Source organism: Entelurus aequoreus, linkage group LG09 (assembly GCF_033978785.1).
Source record: "Entelurus aequoreus isolate RoL-2023_Sb linkage group LG09, RoL_Eaeq_v1.1, whole genome shotgun sequence".
NCBI lineage: Eukaryota > Metazoa > Chordata > Actinopteri > Syngnathiformes > Syngnathidae > Entelurus > Entelurus aequoreus.
Window position 1 is genome coordinate 81874282 of NC_084739.1, and position 23053 is coordinate 81897334.

Here is a 23053-nt window from a genome sequence, read left to right on the forward strand (position 1 = left end):
ATATTGCCATATTTTTGCTGAAAGGATTTAGTAGAGAACATTGACGATGAAGTTCGCAACTTTTGGTCGCTGATAAAAAAGCCTTGCCTGTACCGGAAGTAGCGTGACATCACAGGTTGTGGAGCGCCTCACATCTGCAGCGGAAGTAGCGTGACGTCACAGGTTGTGGAGCGCCTCACATCTGCAGCGGAAGTAGCGTGACGTCACAGGTTGTGGAGCGCCTCACATCTGCACATTGTTTACAATCATGGCCACAAGCAGCGAGAGCGATTCGGACCGAGAGAGCGACGATTTCCCCATTAATTTGAGCGAGGATGAAACATTCGTGGATGAGGAAAGTGAGAGTGAAGGACTAGAGGGCAGTGAAAGCGATTCATATAGGGAAGATGCTGTGAGAGGCGGGTGGGACCTGATATTCAGCTGGGAATGACTAAAACAGTAAATAAACACAAGACATATATATACTCTATTAGCCACAGCACAACCAGGCTTATATTTAATATGCCACATAACAAACACCTCCCCACTCCTGTCCATATAACCCGCCAATACACTCAATCCCACAGCCCAAAGTACTGTTCACCTCCCCAAAGTTCATACAGCACATATATTTCCCCAAAGTTACGTACGTGACATGCACATAGCGGCACGCACGTACGGGCAAGCGATCAAATGTTTGGAAGCCGCAGCTGCGTACTCACGGTAGCGCGTATCCAACTCAAAGTCCTCCTGGTAAGAGTCTCTGTTGTCCCAGTTCTCCACAAGCATGCGTATCCAACTCAAAGTCCTCCTGGTAAGGGTATATGTTGTCCCAGTTCTCCACAGGCCAATGGTAAAGCTTGACTATTATATTTCGGGAATGTAAACAATGATACACCGGCTACGACGTAGCCGCTACGTGTTTGTGTTGCTGCAGCCGGCCGCTAATACACCGCTTCGCACCTACAGCTTTCTTCTTTGCTATCTCCGTTGTTCATTAAACAAATTGCAAAAGATTCGCCAACACAGATGTCCAGAATAATGTGGAATTTTGCGATGAAAACAGACAACTTAATAGCTGGCCACCATGCTGTCCCAAAATGTCCGCTACAATCCGTGACGTCACGCGCAAACGTCATCATACCGAGACGTTTTCAGCAGGATATTTCGCGGGAAATTTAAAATTGCACTTTACTAATCAAACTCGGCCGTATTGGCATGTGTTGCAATGTTAAGATTTCATCATTGATATACAAACTATTAGACATTAGACTGCGTGGTCGGTAGTAGTGGCTTTTAGTAGGCCTTTAAAGACGTGTATGAGCTAACTGGGCAGTGGCCGTTTTTTTATGCCTCCACAACCTGTAGAAAGGGTGGTCCACACAAGTGATGATCAAAAACTTGGTCCCCATTCCAAATGATAACCAGTATGTGTGTGTGTGTGTGTGTATGTGTGTGTGTGTGTGTGTGTGTGTGTGTGTGTGTGTGTGTGTGTGTGTGTGTGTGTGTGTGTGTGTGTGTGTGTGTGTGTGTGTGTGTGTGTGTGTGTGTGTGTGTGTGTGTGTGTGTGTGTGTGTGTGTGTGTGTGTGTGTGTGTGTGTGTGTGTCTCTCACAGCCACTGCATCAATCAGATCCTGGAGAGCGTCAGCCACATCCACCAGCATGACATCGTGCACAGGGACCTTAAGGTGAGACATTGCGTAACAACTAGGCCAACGCCGCACGCCGTACCCTTTCGGTTGTGAATGGAGACCAAAGGAGGAGTAGGTCCGCGCACACAGCTGTGCTGACGTCAGTTGCGACTTACGGGGCGTGCGTCATTCCTGCCTCTCTTCACCTGCTTTGATTCTGTACCCCCCCCCCCCCCTACACCGCCGCTCTCCTCCCCTCCATTTCTCTTAATTCCATCACTCCCCTGTTTTGTCTACACGCCGCCTTCCTCCTCCCTCCTCCCTCCCCTTCTGCTGCTTGTGAGCGTGACGACAGCAGGACAGATGCTATTTTTAGCCGGTCATGGTTAAGATGATGTCCAGTGACGATTTCCCCCGCGGCAAGATTATTCACCCCCAGCAGCACTATGACCTCATCGGCTTTCTTCTTTACGTGGCAACACAGTGCGCCCCGGTAGTGTTCGCAAAATTCCAAAATGGAATAAATTCACTTTTGTCCTCAAAATTCTACACAAAATACCCCATAATGACAAGGTAAAGCAAATGTATTAAAAAGTCCAAAAATGTACATGTATATAAGTATTCACAGCCTTTGCTCAATACTTTGTTGATGCACCTTTGGCAGCAATTAGTCTTTTTGAATACGATGCCACAAACTTGGCCATTCCTCTTTGCAGCACCTCTCAAGCTCCATCAGGTTGGATGGTAAGGGTTGTATATATTTTGCATATTTTGTGTTTGCCATGTTTTTTTGTTTTTTTTTGCAAAAAGAGCATAAAACAAACAAATAAAATAAAAAATATTTTAAAAAATATATAAAAACTTAAAATGGCCAGACAGATCTGAAGTTTATATAGAGATTTAAGTGTTGAAAGTAAACAAAAAAATGTGTGACTTATTTTTAACACTTTTACGAGTGGGGTTCTTTAGGATATCTTAAGTTTTTTGTTTTTTTTAACTACTCAAAAAATATTAATGAATCAAAATAATGGCGTTATGAATTATTGACCTATTTTAAGGCTCCAATGACTTTAACATCAAACACTTAACTAAATTTATTTGAAGAAAATATTTCACATTTTGTCTTTTTGCTATGAAAAAACAGGGTTTTCTTTGACAAAAAGGACATAAAACATAGAAAATGTCAACTTTATATCGACTGAGGTTTGAGCTTTGAATAATGACAAAAAAATATATATATTTGACTCATTTTTAAGATTTTTATGACTAAACAAAATCTAAATATTGTTTGTTTTGAAAATTAAAAAAACTCAAAATAGCTCCGGCACACTTTAATTTTTCATTGTTTGGACACGGCTGCTCTACAGCAACCAAAAAAACGATCAATAAGCATCCTAATAAGCAACGTCTAAAGTCTCCAATTAAGCATCCAAAGCGATTATGGGTCCAACAGCGTTAAATCAAACTTTACTTACAGTATATAGCACTTTCATACACAGGCTAGTGGCAAACAAAGTGCTTTACAAAAAATGAAGAAGAGAAGAAAACACACACAGCACTAGTAATAATAACAAAACAAAACATTTGATGAAAAACGCCACCTTTAAGGCATCAACATTAGAGAATACGTAAAATAAGATAAATATAAATATATGTAAAAATAAAATATAACTACATTAATACGTTAATGAAATTGTAATATTGAGAGAATAATAGTAGTAATATCAATAATTAAGATAGAAAACAACACAATAAAGCAGTATTCAAAGCTGTCCACAAAATTAATGGCTATCCAGTTTTACTCTCCTCTCACTAATGCTTAGTGCAGGTAAACACCCCTTCATAGTGACCGCCATTAATGTCACCTGACAACACGTGACATTACGTACACATTTCTGGCTCCTACAGCAGTATTGAGCAAATTAGATTTTATGATACTTAAAAACATCCAATAAAAGATCATTAAAAAAATGGAAGGCTCCATCTTGATATTTTCCACGAACTGCTCCAATGTAGGAGTTTTAATAGACCAAATAAAATCAACACTGGGACCAGTTGGATCCTTGAGTATTGGCCGATACCGATCCGATTACAATATCAGCAGGAATCATACATACTTGTATTATTTTGTAGTGTAGAATGCTAGATAAGGTTTGGTCAATTAAAATTAGTCAGTGAACAATATTAGGTATGAAAAACACTATTATTATTAGTTGTCTGGAATGGACTTATGCTGTCTTTAAGTTGAAGTGGAGCGGTAATTGTATTTTTGGCAACACCTGGTGGTCAAAATAACAGTAAGTGGAGTGATGCGGACACCTTTGTTACTGGACACTTTCTAATGTGCCTTGGACACATTGTATACCGTATGTAAGTAATATGCAAATCTAATGATTTGGTGATTGTTTATATTGACAAATCTCGCGTTTGATATTGTTCAATTAATTACATTTATTACGTAAGTCTAGTTTGGGTGCTATTGTGTGCTTAGCTGTTGTGTAACCGCTAGCTCCCAGTAGCCTATAACCTACCATGATGTAAATTACTTAACAAAAATAGAAGACAATACAACCGTGTGTGCTTATTGGTGGACATTAAGATGTTAGCTGGCAAAAGTAAACACGCTGCAGGACTGTATTGGACATTTTACATGCAAACTGATATCATCCGATACTTGTTTTGTTGGCTGATCACACGCCATAATCCTGTATCAATATTGAATCAGGAAACTCCTAATTTTAAGTGTTAAACACAAAATAACCTAAATGTAAATAACAAAGTTCCCACCCTTTGGCGGGCCAAACCAAACAACTCGGCGGCCCAAATTTGGCCCTCGGACCCTACTTAAGGCACCCCTGGTTAGAAAGAGCGTATTTTGGGACCCTCAAACTTGCACTAAAATATCTTCCAACGCGTGATCTTCACACCCGTACCTCAATGATCAAACATTTAAAATCACAGCTGCTGGGAAATCAAACCTGCTCCCACAATCCAACATAAACCCACCTGATTTTTCCTCTTCTTTTGAAATTGTTTACTTAAAAAAACCAAAAAACTTTTCCTGTATTAATTATATCAAAAGTATGCTCTAAAGTTTGAAGAGTTATCTGATTTTATTTTTGTGATAATTAGTTTTCTCTTCATTGGAGACCAAAGTCATTATTTGTAGGGATGTCTGATAATATCGGACTGCCGATATTATCGGCCGATAAATGCTTTAAAATGTAATATCGGAAATTATCTGTATCGGTTTCAAAATTATCGATATCTGTTTCAAAAAGTAAAATATATGACTTTTTAAAAACGCCGCTGTGTACACGGACGTAGGGAGAGGTACAGAGCGCCAATAAACCTTAAAGGCACTGCCTTTGCGTGCCTGCCCAGTCACATAATATCTACGGCTTTTCACACACACAAGTGAATGCAAGGCATACTTGGTCAACAGCCATACAGGTCACACTGAGGGTTGCCGTATAAACAACTTTAACACTGTTACAAATATGCGCCACACTGTGAACGCACACCAAACAAGAATGACAAACACATTTCGGGAGAACATCCGCACCGTAACACATAAACACAACAGAACAAATACCCAGAACCCCTTGCAGCACTAACTCTTCCGGGACGCTACAATATACACCCCCCGCTACCCTCCCCCACTCAATCACCCCCCCCCCCCCCCCCCAACCCTGTCCACCTCAACCTCCTCATGAGCATGTCCCAAATTCCAAGCTGCTGTTTTGAGGCATGTTAAAAAAAATAATGCACTTTGTGACTTCAATAATAAATATGGCAGTGCCATGTTGGCATTTTTTCCATAACTTGAGTTGATTTATTTTGGAAAACCTTTTTACATTGTTTAATGCATCCAGCGGGGCATCACAACAAAATTAGGCATAATAATGTGTTAATACCACGACTGTTTATATCGGAATCGGCAATTATGAGTTGGACAATATCGGAATATCGGCAAAAAAGCCATTATCGGACATCTCTAATTATTTGCTATCGCTGAAATAAGCTAATGTTCAGCGACCTTGTCTTGCAATGCCACATTGTTCCACAGGAGGCAGTAATGAGCCCCATCCCTGAGGAATTAACCACATTCTTTCCATCACTACTTGCAAAATATCATTAAAAATCTCATCTGATTAAAAAAAAAAAAAAAAAGTTTATATTTTGTGTTTAATTTAATACACTGCCCCGTCCTGGTTGTAGTGTGTATCTAAACTCTGACATGTTTAAGTATTACAATGTTCTCACTAATAACCAATGGATGGTTATTTTAGATGTATATCAATAAACTACACAATGTTGGTAAGACTGTGATGAAGATAAAATAATCATAATTTTTGCCTTACTCGTATCCGCAGGGTGGCTTACAGGACAAAAACATATTAGGGGGAGAGAAAAAAAGGCAGTCTGGCTGAGTTGCCATGGTAACCCTGGCAGGGGTGAGGTCACCCGGCTGCTGCTGCTCCTCCAGTGTAGGGACTCATTATGCCAACTCCTATTTATCTATCTCCGTCTGCGCACAGCAGCTCCATGCGCCTTTGCAGAGCTGCCATTCTTCTGTGCTTCCTCTGATGGAAACCACGGAGGAGCAAAATCCCGGATATGTGGTCCAAGTGTGAGATGACTGACTGACTGCAAAGAACTTGTCAGGAGGACTTTGGGATTCTTTAGTTGACCAGTTGGAACTTGTCGTGGCATGTTGAGACTCAAGGAAAACATCTGTGCAATGAAACTGAGCATTCTGTTCAGGCTGAACCCAGAACCTGTATGGGCGTGCAAAGGTGGTCAAAGTCCCTGAAAGAAAATGCACACTAGGACTAGAGATGGAATGATTATCGGCGCCGATATTTGGCATTTTGACGTGTGTGTGTGTGTATATATATATATATATCCATCCATTTTCTACCGCTTGTCCCCTTATATATTTTTTTTAAATTGTATTTTTATTTTTTTAAAAATATATATATACCATACCATACCATACCAACTTTATTTATAAAGCCCTTTAAAAACAACCACAGTTGAAAAACAAAGGGCTGTACACCACAAAGAAATAAAGGCAAAGGACAGACTAAAAAATACAATTTAAAACAGAAGTAAAATACACATTATAAAAGCAAATACAAAATTACCCTAAGAACAATTTGTTAGATAAAAAGCAGTTAAAAGTTAAAAACAGTTCAAAAAAAGTTAAAAGTTAAAAACAGTTTAAAGTCTCATGCTGGGTTAAAAGCCAGTGAATAAAAATGGGGTTTAAGAAGGGTCTTAAAAATAGCCAAAGAAGGGGCCTGTCTCACTTGGAGTGGGAGATCGTTCCAGAGTTTGGGGCCCGCAACAGAGAAAGCTATACGTATTTTTATAAATATAAACATACATATTTAAATATATATATATATATATATATATATATATATATATATATATATATATATATATATATATATATATATATATATATATATATATATATATATATTTAAATATATATATATATATATATACCGGTAGAAAATGGTTGGATGGATGGGTCTCAAACTCATTTTAAGTGGGGGCCGCTGGAGGCAGAGTCTGGGTGGGGCTGGTCAGGCAACATTTTTGTTAAAAAAATTATGTATTTTTTATTTTATTTTATTTTTGTAACACAAATGGGTTGTACTTGTACTTGTATAGCGCTTAAGATGAAAAAATATGAAGCTTTAATATGAAAAGAAGTAAAGACATGTTTGGGGATGGCAGCACGGTGTGCATGCTGTGCATGTGCCTCACAATACGAATGTCCTGGGTTCGATCCCCGGGCTCGGGATCTTTCTGTGTGGAGTTTGCATGTTCTCCCCGTGACTGCATGGGTTCCCTCCGGGTACTCCGGCTTCCTCCCACCTGAGATATGCTCCAGCACCCCCCCCGCAACTCCCCGAAAGGGACAAGCGGTAGAAAATGAATAGATGTTTGGGGATGTGGAATTGATTTTAATTTCACTTGGTGTCACTGTCGTGTCCAGCCAAGGCAAGAAGAACGTCATTTCTGCAATGTGCGTCGTTTTCGCTTTTTCCTGTTGAGCAGCACGGCGGCAGAGCCAGATACCCCACCGTGATTGGTCGATTCGTTGAGCTCCACACACAACACTGTAAAGTGCCTTTTATATCAAACTGAGGGGCCGCACTGACATTAGACTTTCATATTGGGGCGGAGGTAGTGTTGTCCCGATACCAATATTTTGTTACCGGTACCAAAATTATTTCGGTACTTTTCTAAACAAAGGGGACCACAAAAAATGGCATTATTGGCTTTATTTTAACAAAAAATCTTACGGTACATTAAACAGATGTTTCTTATTGCAAGTTAGTCCTTAAATAAAATAGTGAACATACCAGACAACTTGTCTTTTAGTAGTAAGTAAACAAACAAAGGCTCCTAATTTATCTGCTGACATATGCAGTAACATATTGTGTCATTTTCCATTCTACTATTTTGTCAACATTATTAAGGTGGTAGAAAATAAATGATAAATGAATTATTTATACTGTTAATATCGGCTTACTTTCTCTTAACATGTTCTATCTACCTACCCACTTCTCTAAAGTGGGCTGGCTCAAGGTGGAGGACAGAGTTAAACAACTTGCACTGAGCCTAGTCTATAAAATCCGCTACACCTCCCTGATACTAAAGTACATGTCAAACTACTTCCTTAACGTAAATGACCGCCATAACCACAACACCAGGGGGAGCTCCACTAACCACGTTAAACCCAGATTCCCAACTAACAAAGGTCTCAACTCATTCTCTTTCTATGCCACATCAATGTGGAATGCACTCCCAACAGGTGTAAAAGAAAGGGCATCTCTATCCTCCTTCAAAACCGCAATAAAAGTTCACCTCCAGGCAGCTACAACCCTAAACTAACACCCTCCCCGGATTGCTAATAATCAAATGTAAACAATCAAATGCAGATACTTTTTATTATGCCTTCTGATCTCTCTCTCTCTCTCTCTCTCTCTCTCTCTCTCTCTCTCTCTCTCTCTCTCTATGTCCACTACTTGATGTCCATATCCTCCTCCCCCCCCCCCCCCCCCCACACCCCTGATTGTAAATAATTCAATGTGATTATCTTGTGTGATGACTGTATTATGATGATAGTATATCTGATAGTATATATCTGTATCATGAATCAATTTAAGTGGACCCCGACTTAAACAAGTTGAAAAACTTATTCGGGTGTTACCATTTAGTGGTCAATTGTACGGAATATGTACTTCACTGTGCAACCTATTAATAAAAGTCTCAATCAATCAATCTACCAGAGGTGTGGACTCGAGTCACATGACTTGGACTCGAGTCAGACTCGAGTCATGAATTTGATGACTTTGGACTCGACTTGACAAAATGTAAAGAGACTTGCAACTCGACTTAGACTTTAACATCAATGACTTCACTTGGACTTGAGCCTTTTGACTTGACATGACTTGCTACTTTCCCCAAAACCCAAAGATTAAAAAGTTATTTGGGAGCGCGCCGCTCCGTATTTTTCATTTTCTTCGTCTGTGTCTATCAGCGTGTTGTTCCTGTCAGCTGGTGTGCTCTCAGTACTAGGGATGTGCGTATCGATCCTGTGGTATCGATATATCGATACTCACACGCTACTCATTTGGCATCACTTTTCTGAAAAAGTATCGATATATACCAAAACACGGCGTGTGGGGGGTGCAAGCATCACTTTCAGATGTTTTTGATGACTTACTTAACTTCCTATGTGCTGGGACACACCTGTACCTGGCAGAGTATAGAGCTGGCCCAGTCACGTGACAGGAGACAGCCAATGAGCGTCGTCAACGTGCAACACACACACACGCACACACACACACACACACACACACACGCACACACACACACACACACACACACACACACACACACACACACACACACACACACACACACACACACACACACACACAGCCAGCCGACAGCGTTGTTACTTTTCCTGAACAGCAATCTGAGACTTCAGTAAAGTGTGACGTGTGACGACATATCTCGAGTACACTAAAGGTGTGATGGTGTCAGACATTTTTGTAGATAATTTTTCCAAGTTCATTTTCTCAGGGAACTGTCTTTCGTATGCAGGTTTATTGGACAAGGAAATTATTGACTTTGCTTCAGAGAAGTGTTATAAGTTTACTTCCACAAAGAGGTTTGAAACATAACATTGTTATAAATAATAGTTTTTTTAAGCTTTTTCTACCAATACTTTTTTTTTGAGAAATAAGAAAAGTGAAAATGCGTATATTTTTGTTTATATTTAATTTATTTTTCATATTTATGTTATTTATTTTAATTTTACTTTTATTATATATTGACCATAATGAATGTGGTATAAATGGTCTGTATTTGTCTTGTGATTTGTCTTAAATAATAACAATAGTAATAATATTTTTGACTGACAAAAATTGCCAATAAGAAATTAATGGTATCGGTATCGATGAAAATGCAAGAAAAGGTATCGGTATCGTATCGAATCCTAAAAGTGTGGTATCGCCCATCCCTAGCCGGTGTGCTCTCAGTACAACAGCCAATCAAATTAGATCTACGTTGTTTTCATCACACAGCATTCATCCAATCAAATTGCAGGACAACCAATGAAGAAGAATTGTCAAACAATGCGGCAGTGAGAAACAATTATGCCAAAGTTAATTTCGTTCGGGTATTAAAACTACGACTTGGTCAACAAAAAACGAATTGCCGTATGCAAATCACGCAGTTTGAATATTACAGACGGAGACGCAACAACTTCCAACTTCGTTCGACATTTGAAGTTGCACAAAGAAGGGTAAGTTTTGAATGTAAGATAACGTTTATTAGCTAAGTAACATGACTTTTATTTGCTGTGTAGTTAAATCAGTGAGGCTGTAAACTCACTGCTAACGTTATAACCATAGACATCTTATAAGGGTACGCAGCATGGCGCACTACTGCCTACTGGAGCAGACGAGACGCGGGGCCGCCATCTTGGAGTGGTGATCCGCTCCACTCAGTGCAATTCATTTGGCAGGAGCAATGAACAGCGCATTTAATTCATCTTACCTCACTGAATACCACTGATTTTCACGCACTTTTTTGTTATACGTGTAGCTATGATAAAGGACACATGTTTTGGCGTGTTTTATTATTCATAGTTTGCTTAACAGTAATATAATATTCTTATAGGTGAGGGCCGACATCCGGGCAACTGAGCTATATACGGGTTCTTCGAGCCATAGCAACCAGACTGGCGTTGAAAACAAACCGTTGCCATTACTCTTTAACCTGTCGACCTACGCTGATTAAACCCGTCATTCTGCCTCCAAAATGCCGAAAAACTGTGTTGTTTTTGGTTGTGCTAACCACAACTGGAAACAAGGAAAACAAAGGTCGTATTTTGTTCCGCCAAAGCGTGATAAAAGCCCACAGAGACGAGACAAATGGCTCGCAGCTTTACACCGGGAAAACGAGAACAGTTCAATCAATCAATCAATCAATCAATGTTTATTTATATAGCCCTAAATCACAAGTGTCTCAAAGGGCTGTACAAGCCACAACGACATCCTCGGTACAGAGCCCACATACGGGCAAGGAAAACTCACCCCAGTGGGACGTCAATGTGAATGACTATGAGAAACCTTGGAGAGGACCGCATATGTGGGTAACCCCCCCCCCCCCCTCTAGGGGAGACTGAAAGCAATGGATGTGGAGTGGGTCTGACATAATATTGTGAAAGTCCAACACATCAGCGAAAGTCAAGTCCATAGTGGGGCCAGCAGGAACCATCCCGAGTGGAGACGGGTCAGCAGCGTAGAGATGTCCCCATCTGATGGACAGGCTAGCGGTCCACCCCGGGTTGGGAGCAGAGTAGAAAAGAAAAGAAAAGAAACGGCAGATCAACTGGTCTAAAAAGGGAGTCTATTTAAAGGCTAGAGTATACAAATGAGTTTTAAGATGAGACTTAAATGCTTCTACTGAGGTAGCATCTCTAACTTTTACCGGGAGGGCATTCCATAGTATTGGAGCCCGAATAGAAAACGCTCTATAGCCCGCAGACTTTTTTTGGGCTCTGGGAATCACTAATAAGCCGGAGTTCTTTGAACGCAGATTTCTTGCCGGGACATATGGTACAATACAATCGTCAAGATAGGCAGGAGCTTGACCGTGTAGTATTTTATACGTAAGTAGTAAAACCTTAAAGTCGCATCTTAGGTGCACAGGAAGCCAGTGCAAGTGAGCCAGTATAGGTATATATATATATGTATATAAAGGTATATACAGTATAGGCGTAATATGATCAAACTTTCTTGTTTTTGTCAAAAGTCTAGCAGCCGCATTTTGTACCAACTGTAATCTTTTAATGCTAGACATAGGGAGGCCCGAAAATAAAACGTTACAGTAATCGAGACGAGATGTAACGAACGCATGGATAATGATCTCAGCATCGCTTGTGGACAAAATGGGACGGATTTTAGCGATATTACGGAAATGAAAGAAGGCCGTTTTAGTAACACTCTTAATGTGCGACTCAAACGAGAGAGTTGGGTGGAAGATAATACCCAGATTCTTTACAGAGTCACCTTGTTTAATTGTTTGGTTGTCAAATGTTAAGGTGGTATTATTAAATAGATGTCGGTGTTGAGCAGGACCGATAATCAGCATTTCCGTTTTCTTAGCGTTGAGTTGCAAAAAGTTAGCGGACATCCATTGTTTAATCTCATTAAGACACGCCTCCAGCTGTTCTCACTGGAGTCCCCCAAAGTCCCGGGTCGTGTGTTCGGATCACTTCGTTTCTGGTAAATATAAGGAACAAAAATCCACCTTCTTAACCACAACTTGGCTATACCGTCCGTGCTAATGTTGTACTTGTTGAATTTGTACCTTATAACGTTCGACAGCTGAAGTTGTTGTTGTACAAAAACAACATGCGGTATATACTATATAGTCTATAGCCTGTATAGGCTATTTTCGAAAACCGGTTTCGTTTAAATTTGCACTTAACAGTTGGGTTTTTAAAAAACAATAAACCCAGAGTGGAGAACCGTTCTCGTTTTCCCGGTGTAAAGCTGCGAGCCATTTGTCTCGTCTCTGTGGGCTTTTATCACGCTTTGGCAGAACAAAATACGACCTTTGTTTTCCCTGTTTCCTGTTGTGGTTAGCACGACCAAAAACAACACAGTTTTTCGGCATTTTGGAGGCAGAATGACGGGTTTAATCAGCGTAGGTCGACAGGTTAAAGAGTAATGGCGACGGTTTGTTTTCAACGCCAGTCAGGTTGCTAGGGGATTGGTCGGCGGAAGTGACGTAGGTCCGCCCTCGCCTAGACGCTACAAGTGACCAGACGTCCGAGATCAAAACTGGGAATATAATCCCAGAGAAGGGGGAAAAAAACGGTCAGCTATTTTTAAATTGAAGAAACAATATGATTAGGTTATATATACATGCGTATATCCTACATAAACAATGTATGAATACATTAGATATCTATATATCCTATAGACTGTATCTCTGTTGCTGCTGCAGCAGCAGAGAGTTTATTCTGTCTTGACACTTTGTATTGATATTTTCTATTACATTCTTCCCTTAAATGATCATGTTTACAGTCATTGTTTTATATGTATTTTTTATGTATGTCGCTTTGGATAAAAGCGTCTGCCAAATACTTCAACATAAACATATATAAACACCTGAAAGTCTTTATATCAGCTAAAACCACCAATCTGTTTCACTAGATTCAGAATAAAACCAAATTGTGTCTTACCCAACAATGTTAGTATTTGAATATTGTTACTTGAAGACTTATTCCTGGTTACAATTATACTGTTAAGAAAGTATTGTCTTATATTTTGCCTAAAATGAGAATGCATCATAATCAGTGGCGGCTGGTGAATTTTGTTTTGGGTGGGGCTGAAAGTTTGTAAACCAAACCCCTGTAGGGGGAGGTCATCCTCCCCCAGAAGATTTCTTTGGGATTTTCACATACAAATATTAAAGATCTTTGCTCCTTCTCAACTCTGTGGTAATGTTATTTTCAAAAAATACAACCAATAGTACATTAATGTTAAATCTTACTTGTGAAAAGTAATCCCCCGATTCCTATTTTCAACAGTCCGCTCATTTGAGCAGGAAAACGCTGAACACCTTCTTTGTTTTCTACCTGTCAACTGTCAGTTTAGGCTGCTCGCCGGTTCCTCATCACCACTTCAAGATGGCGGCCAAATTGCTCACGTCACAGCAACCAATGCTGCTTCTACTTATAAAGATGTCTATGGTTATAACGTCATTGCAAACACGGCAATCTGTTGCGTCCACTGCAGTTCGCTACCTTATTCATACTTTTTGTCAAGTGATTTTTGTTAAGCAGGGTTGCATGAGGTACCTATACATAACGTTACGTTAGTCAATGTATCAACCACAGTAACGTAACGTTAGACGGCGGTCAGCAGCACCGCGTATTTTAGCCACCTACAAAAAGACAAACATAGTCAAATAAAGGTCAGTTAAAATGTATACTATATTAAGAATGTGTACATATTGCAAAGGGCCCTGACTTCTAAAAAGTACAACTCTGTTCATTGTTTTGTTCATGTTTTTGTTATGTTTTTCATGTGTACGCACACATAAACACACATACAGTACGACATGAGATCAATGAGATAAAGTAAGAACAGAATAGAAACTGCTGTGGAACTAGTTACAATGCAATATGCCATGGAAATACGATGTTAACACTTTTGTGAAAATAAGTACAGTTGCACTTGTTTTTTAAAATGTGTTTATTCTGTAAAGGAACGAGTTAAATGTTTAAAATGACTGGATAATAGTGCTATTATGAAGTGCAATGTCAGCACTATTTTTTTCCCCTGCAATTTCAAATGCACTTGTTTTAATAAATAAATACAGCGTTTTGAAAGCATACACAATCTGTGTAAATATATTAGTCTGTGGTTAAAAGGACTCGAAATTCAAAATGCAGGACTTGGGACTTGACTTGAGACTTTCCGGTCTTGACTTTGGACTTGACTCGGGACTTGCCTGTCTTGACTCGGGACTTGACTCGAGACTTGAGGGCAAAGACTTGAGACTTACTTGTGACTTGCAAAGCAATGACTTGGTCCCACCTCTGCTATCTACACTTCTGTCAAAATGTAATAATCACCTATTCTTCTGTTGTTTGATATTTTACATTAGTTTTGGACGATATTACAAATTTGGGTATCAATCCGATACCAAGTCGTTACAGGATCAGACATTGGCCATATTCAAAGTCCTCATGTGTCCAGGGACATATTTCCTGACTTTATAAACATAATATACATTTTTAAAAAACAAAAGAAGATGTTGTGATGCCAAAAAATATGGACGTAATCATAATTATCGCCTAGATACGCTCCTGTACTTGATATCATTACAGTGGATGTTAGGTGTAGATCCACCAATGGCGTTTGTTTACATTGCGACACCGGTGAGCTACGGTGTGTAGTGAAGCATGTTTAGCTATTCTTCGTCCTGCATGGATGATACTTGTAAGAAACATACTTTATTTGTCACCATGGAGGCGAGGATTAGTGATTTAGAAGTAGCTAAAACACTGCCGATTGGGGCTGGACTTAAGCCGCGACCTAGCTAGCCATGTCTTAAAGCACCTCTTCCGGTGGGCGTCTCAGTGTTATAACTTCACCTTTATCGTTAGGTTTTAAGCCAAAATGCATCCGTTCTCCCTTTTCTGTCTACACACATTGTCTGATTGTAAGTACTCTGTGATTGTGCGCTGCCGAACATGCTCCTCTGCTCGTAAACCAGCAATGACTCTGACGTGACGACGACGGGGGCGGACCGACCGGTACTTTTCAGAGGCGGTATAGTACCGAAAATGATTAAATAATATCGCGGTACTATACTAATACCTGTATACCGTACAACCTTAGGCGGAGGCCGCAAAATAGCGTCTCGGGTACCACAATTTGAGACCCCTGAATGATGAAATATCCTTGCTGGTCATGGTTTGTCTTCAAGCATGCTCATCAAGTTACTGTACACTTTACACTTGCACAATTCAACATGTCCAAAATGTACCACTTTCTCCACGTCTCACAAGACACGCACGATAGCTTATGTCATTTCCTGTGTTTAAGTGTGAGAGGAAATAATAGACAGTGTATGTGGCGATAGAAAATAAACAAAGTGTGTAAAAATACAGTAGTTAGAAGTAAGTTAAAGGTCGACATGTTCCTGCAGCTGGACAAGATGGTGGACACACTCATCACTTCTGCCCTTCATAATCTTGTTAGTTCTCTGATTCAGCTCATGTCGTGCCAAACAGTTGATTTAGGGTAAATGTGACCCATCGGTGTTATCGTACTCTGATGTGTGTGTGTGTGTGTGTGTTGTCTCCAGCCAGAGAACCTGCTGTTGGCCAGCAAGATGAAGGGAGCGGCGGTGAAGCTCGCAGACTTTGGCCTGGCCATCGAGGTCCAAGGGGACCAACAGGCCTGGTTTGGTAAGTCATCGCCAACGCCTGAAATCTAGCCTGAACACTTCATTCATCCAGGTGTTTGTTTTTACCTTGACAGGCTTTGCGGGGACGCCAGGGTATCTGTCGCCAGAGGTGCTGAGAAAGGACCCGTATGGCAAGCCCGTGGACATATGGGCGTGTGGTTAGTTCAGTCATGAACAACATCAACGGGGACCGATGAGGATTTTCCTCTCTTCTGACTTCTCATTAAAAAGCATTAAAAGTCATTAAATTGATTTTGCGAAAATTATGGCCTTAAATGGCATTAGAAAAAAGCATGAATACATAGTCCAAAGACATTAAGAATGTGTTATGTTAATTTGCCTACTCAGTGGTCTAGTGGTTAGAGTGTCCGCCCTGAGATCGGTAGGTTGTGAGTTCTAACCCCGGCCGAGTCATACCAAAGACTATAAAAATGGGACCCATTACTTCCCTGCTTGGAACTCAGCATCAAGGGTTGGAATTGGGGGTTAAATCACCAAAAATGATTCCCGGGCGCGGCCACCGCTGCTGCCCACTGCTCCCCTCACCTCTCAGGGGGTGATCAAGGGTGATGGGTCGAATGCAGAGAATAATTTCGCCACACTTGTTGTGTGTGTGACAATCATTGGTACTTTAACTTTATTTGAATTGTCGATTGTCAGTAAGTCAATTAATTAAACGACAAAGGAAAAGGTTAGGGATCTCCTATAATGGCTTTTTTGCCGATATCCCGATATTGTCCAACTCTTAATTACCGATACCGATGTCAACCGATACATACAGTCGTGGAATTAACACATTATTATGCCTAATTTGGACAACAAGGTATGGTGAAGATAAGGTCTTTTTAAAAAAAATTAATAAAATAAAATAAGAAATAAATTAAAAACATTTTCTTGAATAAAAAAGAAAGTAAAACAGTTACATAGAAACTAGTAATTAATGAAAATGAGTCAAATTAACTGCTAAAGGTTAGTACTATTAGTGGAGCAGCAGCACGCACAATCATGGACTGTATCCCTTGCAGACTGTATTGATCTATATTGATATATAATGTAGGAACCAGAACATTAATAACAGAAAGAAACAACCCTTTTGTGTGAATGATGAATGAACGAGTTGTAAAAATTAATGATGGGTTCTCACTTCTCTGTGAAGCGCTTTGAGTGTCTAGAAAAGCGCTATATAATTCTAATCCATTATTATTATTATTATTATTAATGAGTGTAAATGGGGGAGGGAGGTTTTTTGGGTTGGTGCACTAATTGTAAGTATCTTGTGTTTTTTATGTTGATTTAATAAAAAAACGATACCGATAATTAAAAAAACGATACCGATAATTTCCGATATTACATTTTAAAGCATTGGACATCTCTAGAAAAGGTACTTGATAACGTTCAGTTCACTTTCAGTTTATTTGGAACATGCATACGATTCAATGTAATGCATCACATATTTCCAGTTGTTTCATTACAGCACGTCCGAAAAGGAGTAGGAAGAAGCTGAGCTTATTCAATCCTACCCCTTTTCATTCCAAAGCAATTTTATCCCATTTCCTTGTTCTCTGTAACAGAACAGTGAATAAATAAATAATAAATAAGTAATATATCATAGTAAGTAACCAAATATTAGATACATAAATAATCTTTATTTCAAAAAAAAAAAAAAAAGGGTTCAAGATGTTCATAGTAATTGTTGTGTGTGCTTTGTGAACACTTGTAGTTTGAACAGTCTCTTAAACTGAATCTTATTGGTGCTTTGTTTGATTTCTTTGGTTAATCCATTCCATAATTTAATTCCACATAGGGATATGATATGTTGGCAACAAAAACGACAACTAAACAAACCACCAACCCAATTTTTTCACACTTCATAGTCACATTTACATTTTACGGTTCCTAAACGGTTCATGTGTGGAAGCGTTCCCTTGAGATTGCAAACACCCTCCATGCACTTCAAGATGTTCAATATTAATTGAAGTGCATTTTTTTGCAAACCGAGATTGAGAGTCTGATTTATTTTTATTTGTTTACTTATGAAGCATAATTAAGGTATTGACTTCTAACTACAGTAGTAAAACATGCTATAGTAATGTTAAAATCTGTTTATTGCGTTTGAAAGGGTTACTTATTATATATTATGATTACATCAGCGCATACATAACGAGTACAGGAAGCGAACAGATGTGCTAGTAAATTGCTATGAATTGGAAAACTGGTAGGATTAAATAAACTTGGCTTCTTCCTACTCCTTTTCGAACATGTAACGAGAAATGTAAAAATGTAACTGTTCAAAATAAACCAAATGCTAACAATTTTGTCTCTACAGACAATTGTATGCTTTTGACAATAGATAATAACGATCTGCAGCAAGACATGGGCATTAAATTTGTTTGAAGTTTCATTAAAACGGCACTAAAAGGAAAAATTTGATTTGATGAAACCTGCAGAAACCTTGTTGTAAACGTTACAATGTTGGATACTGGTGTTAAATTATGCCATAAGGGTTATGCATTTGGGTGCACTTAGTTTTTGGATACCTCTGAAGGCTTTGTTTTGCTGTCTTTTTTAACACTGGGTCATTTGTGACATCACAGATTGACGGACGTACTTATGTGGGCATCCTTGTATCTGCGGTCACCCAGCCTCCTTCCCCACTGCTGTTATTCCTTCTTGTCTCATGCCCTTCCGAGGCCTGCTATGATGTTTGTCAAATTAATACTTGGGTGTAGAGATGTCCGATTATATCGGACTGCCGATATTATCGGCCAATAAATGCTTTAAAATGTAGTATCGGAAATTATCGGTTTCAAAATAATCGGCATTGGTTTCAAAAAGTGACATTTATGACTTTTTAAAACTGCGCTGTGTACACGGATGTAGGGAGAAGTACAGAGCGCCAACAAACCTTAAAGGCACTGCCTTTGCGTGCCGACCCAGTCACATAATATCTACGGCTTTTCACACACACAAATGAATGCAATGCATACTTGGTCAACAGCCATACAGGTCACACTGAGGGTGGCCGTATTAACAACTTTAACACTGTTACAAATATGCGCCACACTGTGAACCCACACCAAACAAGAATGACAAACACATTTCGGGAGAACATCCGCACCGTAACACAACAGAACAAATACCCAGAACCCCTTGCAGCACTAACTCTTCCGGGACGCTACAATATACTGTACACCCCCCGCTACCGCCTATACCCCTCCCACCTCAACCCTGCCCCCCCCCCAACCCTGCCCACCTCAACCTCCTCATGCTCTCTCAGGGAGAGCATGTCCCAAATTCCAAGCTGCTGTGTTGAGGCATGTTAAAAAAAATAATGCACTTTGTGACTTCAATAATAAATATGGCAGTGCCATGTTGGCATTTTTTTCCATAACTTGAGTTGATTTGTTTTGAAAAACCTTGTTACATTGTTTAATGCATCCAGCAGGGCATCACAACAAAATTAGGCATAATAATGTGTTAATTCCACGACTGTTTATATCGGTATCGGTTGATATCGGAATCGGTAATTAAGAGTTGGACAATATCGGATCGGCAAAAAAGCCATTATCGGACATCTCTACTTGGGTGTTTTTTGTCCACGACATTTTTCAAGCACCCGTGCAAAGTTGGATTAGCCACTAAACTCAGACGACGCCTAATGTTGTGACCGGGTGAATCTAGATTCCGACCGTGACTGAAAACGGCTTCAAGATACATATTTAACAGTGTACATTTTTCAAGGATGAATTCTTATAAATACTTTGGGAGAGGTTGGGGCATGGAGGGTGTTTGCAATCTTAAGGGAACGCTTCCACACATGAACCGTTTAGGAACCGTAAAATGTAAATGTGACTATGGAGCAAAACTAATGCAAAAGCATACCCAATACATTTGATCTAGACCACAGGGAAGTGTGTTAAATGTAGATCAGAATCATCATGGGCCCCCTTTTAGCCAATAAGGCATTTTTGACAGGCTTTTTTCATATACGTATGTGTTTGTTTCAGGTGTGATTCTGTACATCCTGCTGGTGGGCTACCCTCCCTTTTGGGACGAGGACCAACACAAACTGTACCAGCAAATCAAGGCTGGTGCTTACGACGTCAGTATAACTCTTATGCTACATCTTAATGCATGACTTCAGTTTTATTCCGTTTCAAAACTACTATATTTCTTCCAAAAAATCCGGAAGCTGGGGGTAAAAATGATTCAGATTACTGTATACATTGATAGTATCTACTGTAATTATACATTACCCAGCAGGAACGAGACATTGATACAACATTGATTGTACATATATCAGGGTTTCCCCTAAACTGCCAAGATACCTATTGCGATGGGGGCGTGGTTATTCATCCAGTAATTTGCATAATTTGCTTTGACCATATGATTTTCTTTAAATAGGCTAAAAAATGTATACATACAAAAAATCTGTTATATTGACCCCAATGAGGACAACTGGGTATCCACAAAAAGATCCAATAATTTGAATTTAAGTCCTTAAAATGTCCTACATTTTTAGCAAAATCTCATAGAAAGATCTTAAAAATATATCAATGTTATGTTTATTTAAAACAAATGCATAAACTACAGTCTCACTTTTTTTACAATTAAACAGCTGGTGCGTAATAAGTACAATACTTACTGTATTAACACTTTTTTAACACTTTTTAGGGGCGCAAAAAAAAAAATCAACATAAACAACACTACTGTCATAATGTCTTGGACTTGCAACTGTAATTGCAACTTATTATCATATTTGCAAATGAAACTCAGAAATATGACAATAAAACAAGATTTATCAACTGGATAGCAGTTATCTTAATCAACTCATTTTTAAACGCTGCACTAAAAATCAGATTTTATTGTCAAAAACAATGTTTATTAACACACAAAAGTACCGAAAATTGATACCGTTGAGTACCGGTATCCATTCCTAGGTACCGGGAATTGGCACAGTATTGCTTTAAATGTAAGCGGGACCCATCCCAACCTGTGACCCACAAAGTCTTAAAAAAGATCCAATCATTTTAATTTAAGGTCTTAACATTTCCTACATTTTATCAAAATCTCATCGAAAGATATCAAATATATTAATGTTATGTTTATTTAAAACAAATGCATAAACTAAAGTCTCACTTTTTACAAATAAACAGCTGGTGCGTAATAAGTACAATACTTACGGTATAACACTTTTTAGGGCCGCAACAAAAAAAATCCCCATATACTACACTACTGTCATGTCTTAGACTTGCAACTGTTATTGCAACTTATTGTCATGTTGCAAATGAGACTCAGAAATATGATAATAAAACAAAATTTAACAACTGGACAGCAGTTGTTAAATTGTTGCACTAAAAATTTGATTTTACTATCAAAAACTATGTTTATTAACACACACAAAAGTACCGGTATCAATTCCCAGGTACTGGGAATCGGCACAGTATCGGTTTAAATGTGAGCAGTACCCATCCCAACCCGCGACCACAATGAGGACAACAGGGGTATCCGCGAAGTCTTAAAAAAAAAACCCAATAATTTTAATTTTAAGGCCTTAAAATGTCCAAAATTTTTAGCAAAATCTCATAGGAAGATCTTAAAAATATATCAATGTTATGTTTATTTAAAAGAAATGCATAAACTACAGTCTCACTTTTTTTTACAATTAAACAGCTGGTGCGTAATAAGTACAATACTTACAGTATTAACACTTTTTAGGGGCGCAACAAAAAAAAATCACCATAAACAACACTACTGTCATAATGTCTTGGACTTGCAACTGTAATTGCAACTTATCATATTTGCAAATGAAAGTCAGATATATGATAATAAAACAAGATTTAACAACTGGACAGCAGTTATCATAATCAGCTCATTTTTAAATGTTGCACTAAAAATTAGATTTTACTATCAAAAACAATGTTTATTAACTCACACAAAAGTACCGGTATCAATTCCCAGGTACCGGGTGTCAGGTTCAAACACTGATGACATCTATTAAACAGACAAGAAGCAAGGAATTAAACAAAGACAGAATTCAATGTAGCTAATTGAGGAGAAACGTCTGGGCTGTACTCTTTGTACAGTCTTCCACCACGCTCTGACGAAAGATTGTACGCCTCCTCTTTTATTTGAACTTTCCCTGATTAAATGGCAACAGCTGTTTCTAAAGGGACGGGGGTCGTAAACAGCTGCTGCCTTTGGTCACAAAACAGTTCAAAGAATAGGTGCCTGGAGGGGGGTCAGGTCCTGCTTCCTCTCCGCTTTGTAGATCTCGGGTCAAGACAAAATCTTCCTGTGGATTACAATAGATCAAAGAAACTGACACCTTCATGTCGCTTCCCATCCTACACAGTGGAGTTTTACAAGCCTTTTGATTGGTAAGATCAAAGACAGCTTTTGTCTGCTCGCCGGGAACTCATTGAAACACAAAGTTTTGTGATAACTTAGATACAATTATTCTGACACCGGGAATCGGCACAGTATCAGTTTAAATGTGAGCAGTGCCCATCCCAACCTGTGACCCCAATGAAGACAACAGGGTATCCACAAAGTCTTAAAAAAAAGGTCCAATAATTTGAATTTAAGGTCTTAAAATGTCCTTAATTTGATCAAAATCTCATAGAAAGATCTTAAAAATATATTATTGTTATTTTTATTTAAAACCAATGCATAAACTTCAGTCTTACTTTTAAATCTTTGGATTTCTGAGGGCGATATTTACCGTACTCCGTAACCAGGAAAGAAAACCCGGTCAAAATTGATCGAGCACCACCAGTTCGTGAGCTGTTCGCATGTTACAGCTGACTTTAGCTAGCTGTGGTGAATACAGACGCCCAGTCATAAAACTGTGTTCATTAATAAAAGTCTTGAATTTGATTTGTTGAAACCTGCAGAGAGACCTTGGTATAGA

General features: G+C 39.0%; 1 protein-coding gene across 14 annotated transcripts in view; it reads left to right on the plus strand.

The window, feature by feature from the left end:
* The window catches only part of camk2g2 (calcium/calmodulin-dependent protein kinase (CaM kinase) II gamma 2), a 201675-nt gene that overhangs the window by 73343 nt on the left and 105279 nt on the right, over positions 1–23053 (plus strand). For all 14 annotated transcript variants that reach the window (XR_009827376.1, XM_062059600.1, XM_062059589.1 and 11 more), the window contains exons 6-9: positions 1596–1668; positions 16039–16141; positions 16215–16298; positions 20148–20242. Coding sequence is in view for 13 of the 14 variants with exons in the window: in XM_062059600.1 (XP_061915584.1) it covers positions 1596–1668; positions 16039–16141; positions 16215–16298; positions 20148–20242 (355 nt within the window). In the remaining variant the exon portion in view is untranslated. The remainder of the gene's footprint in view (positions 1–1595; positions 1669–16038; positions 16142–16214; positions 16299–20147; positions 20243–23053) is intronic.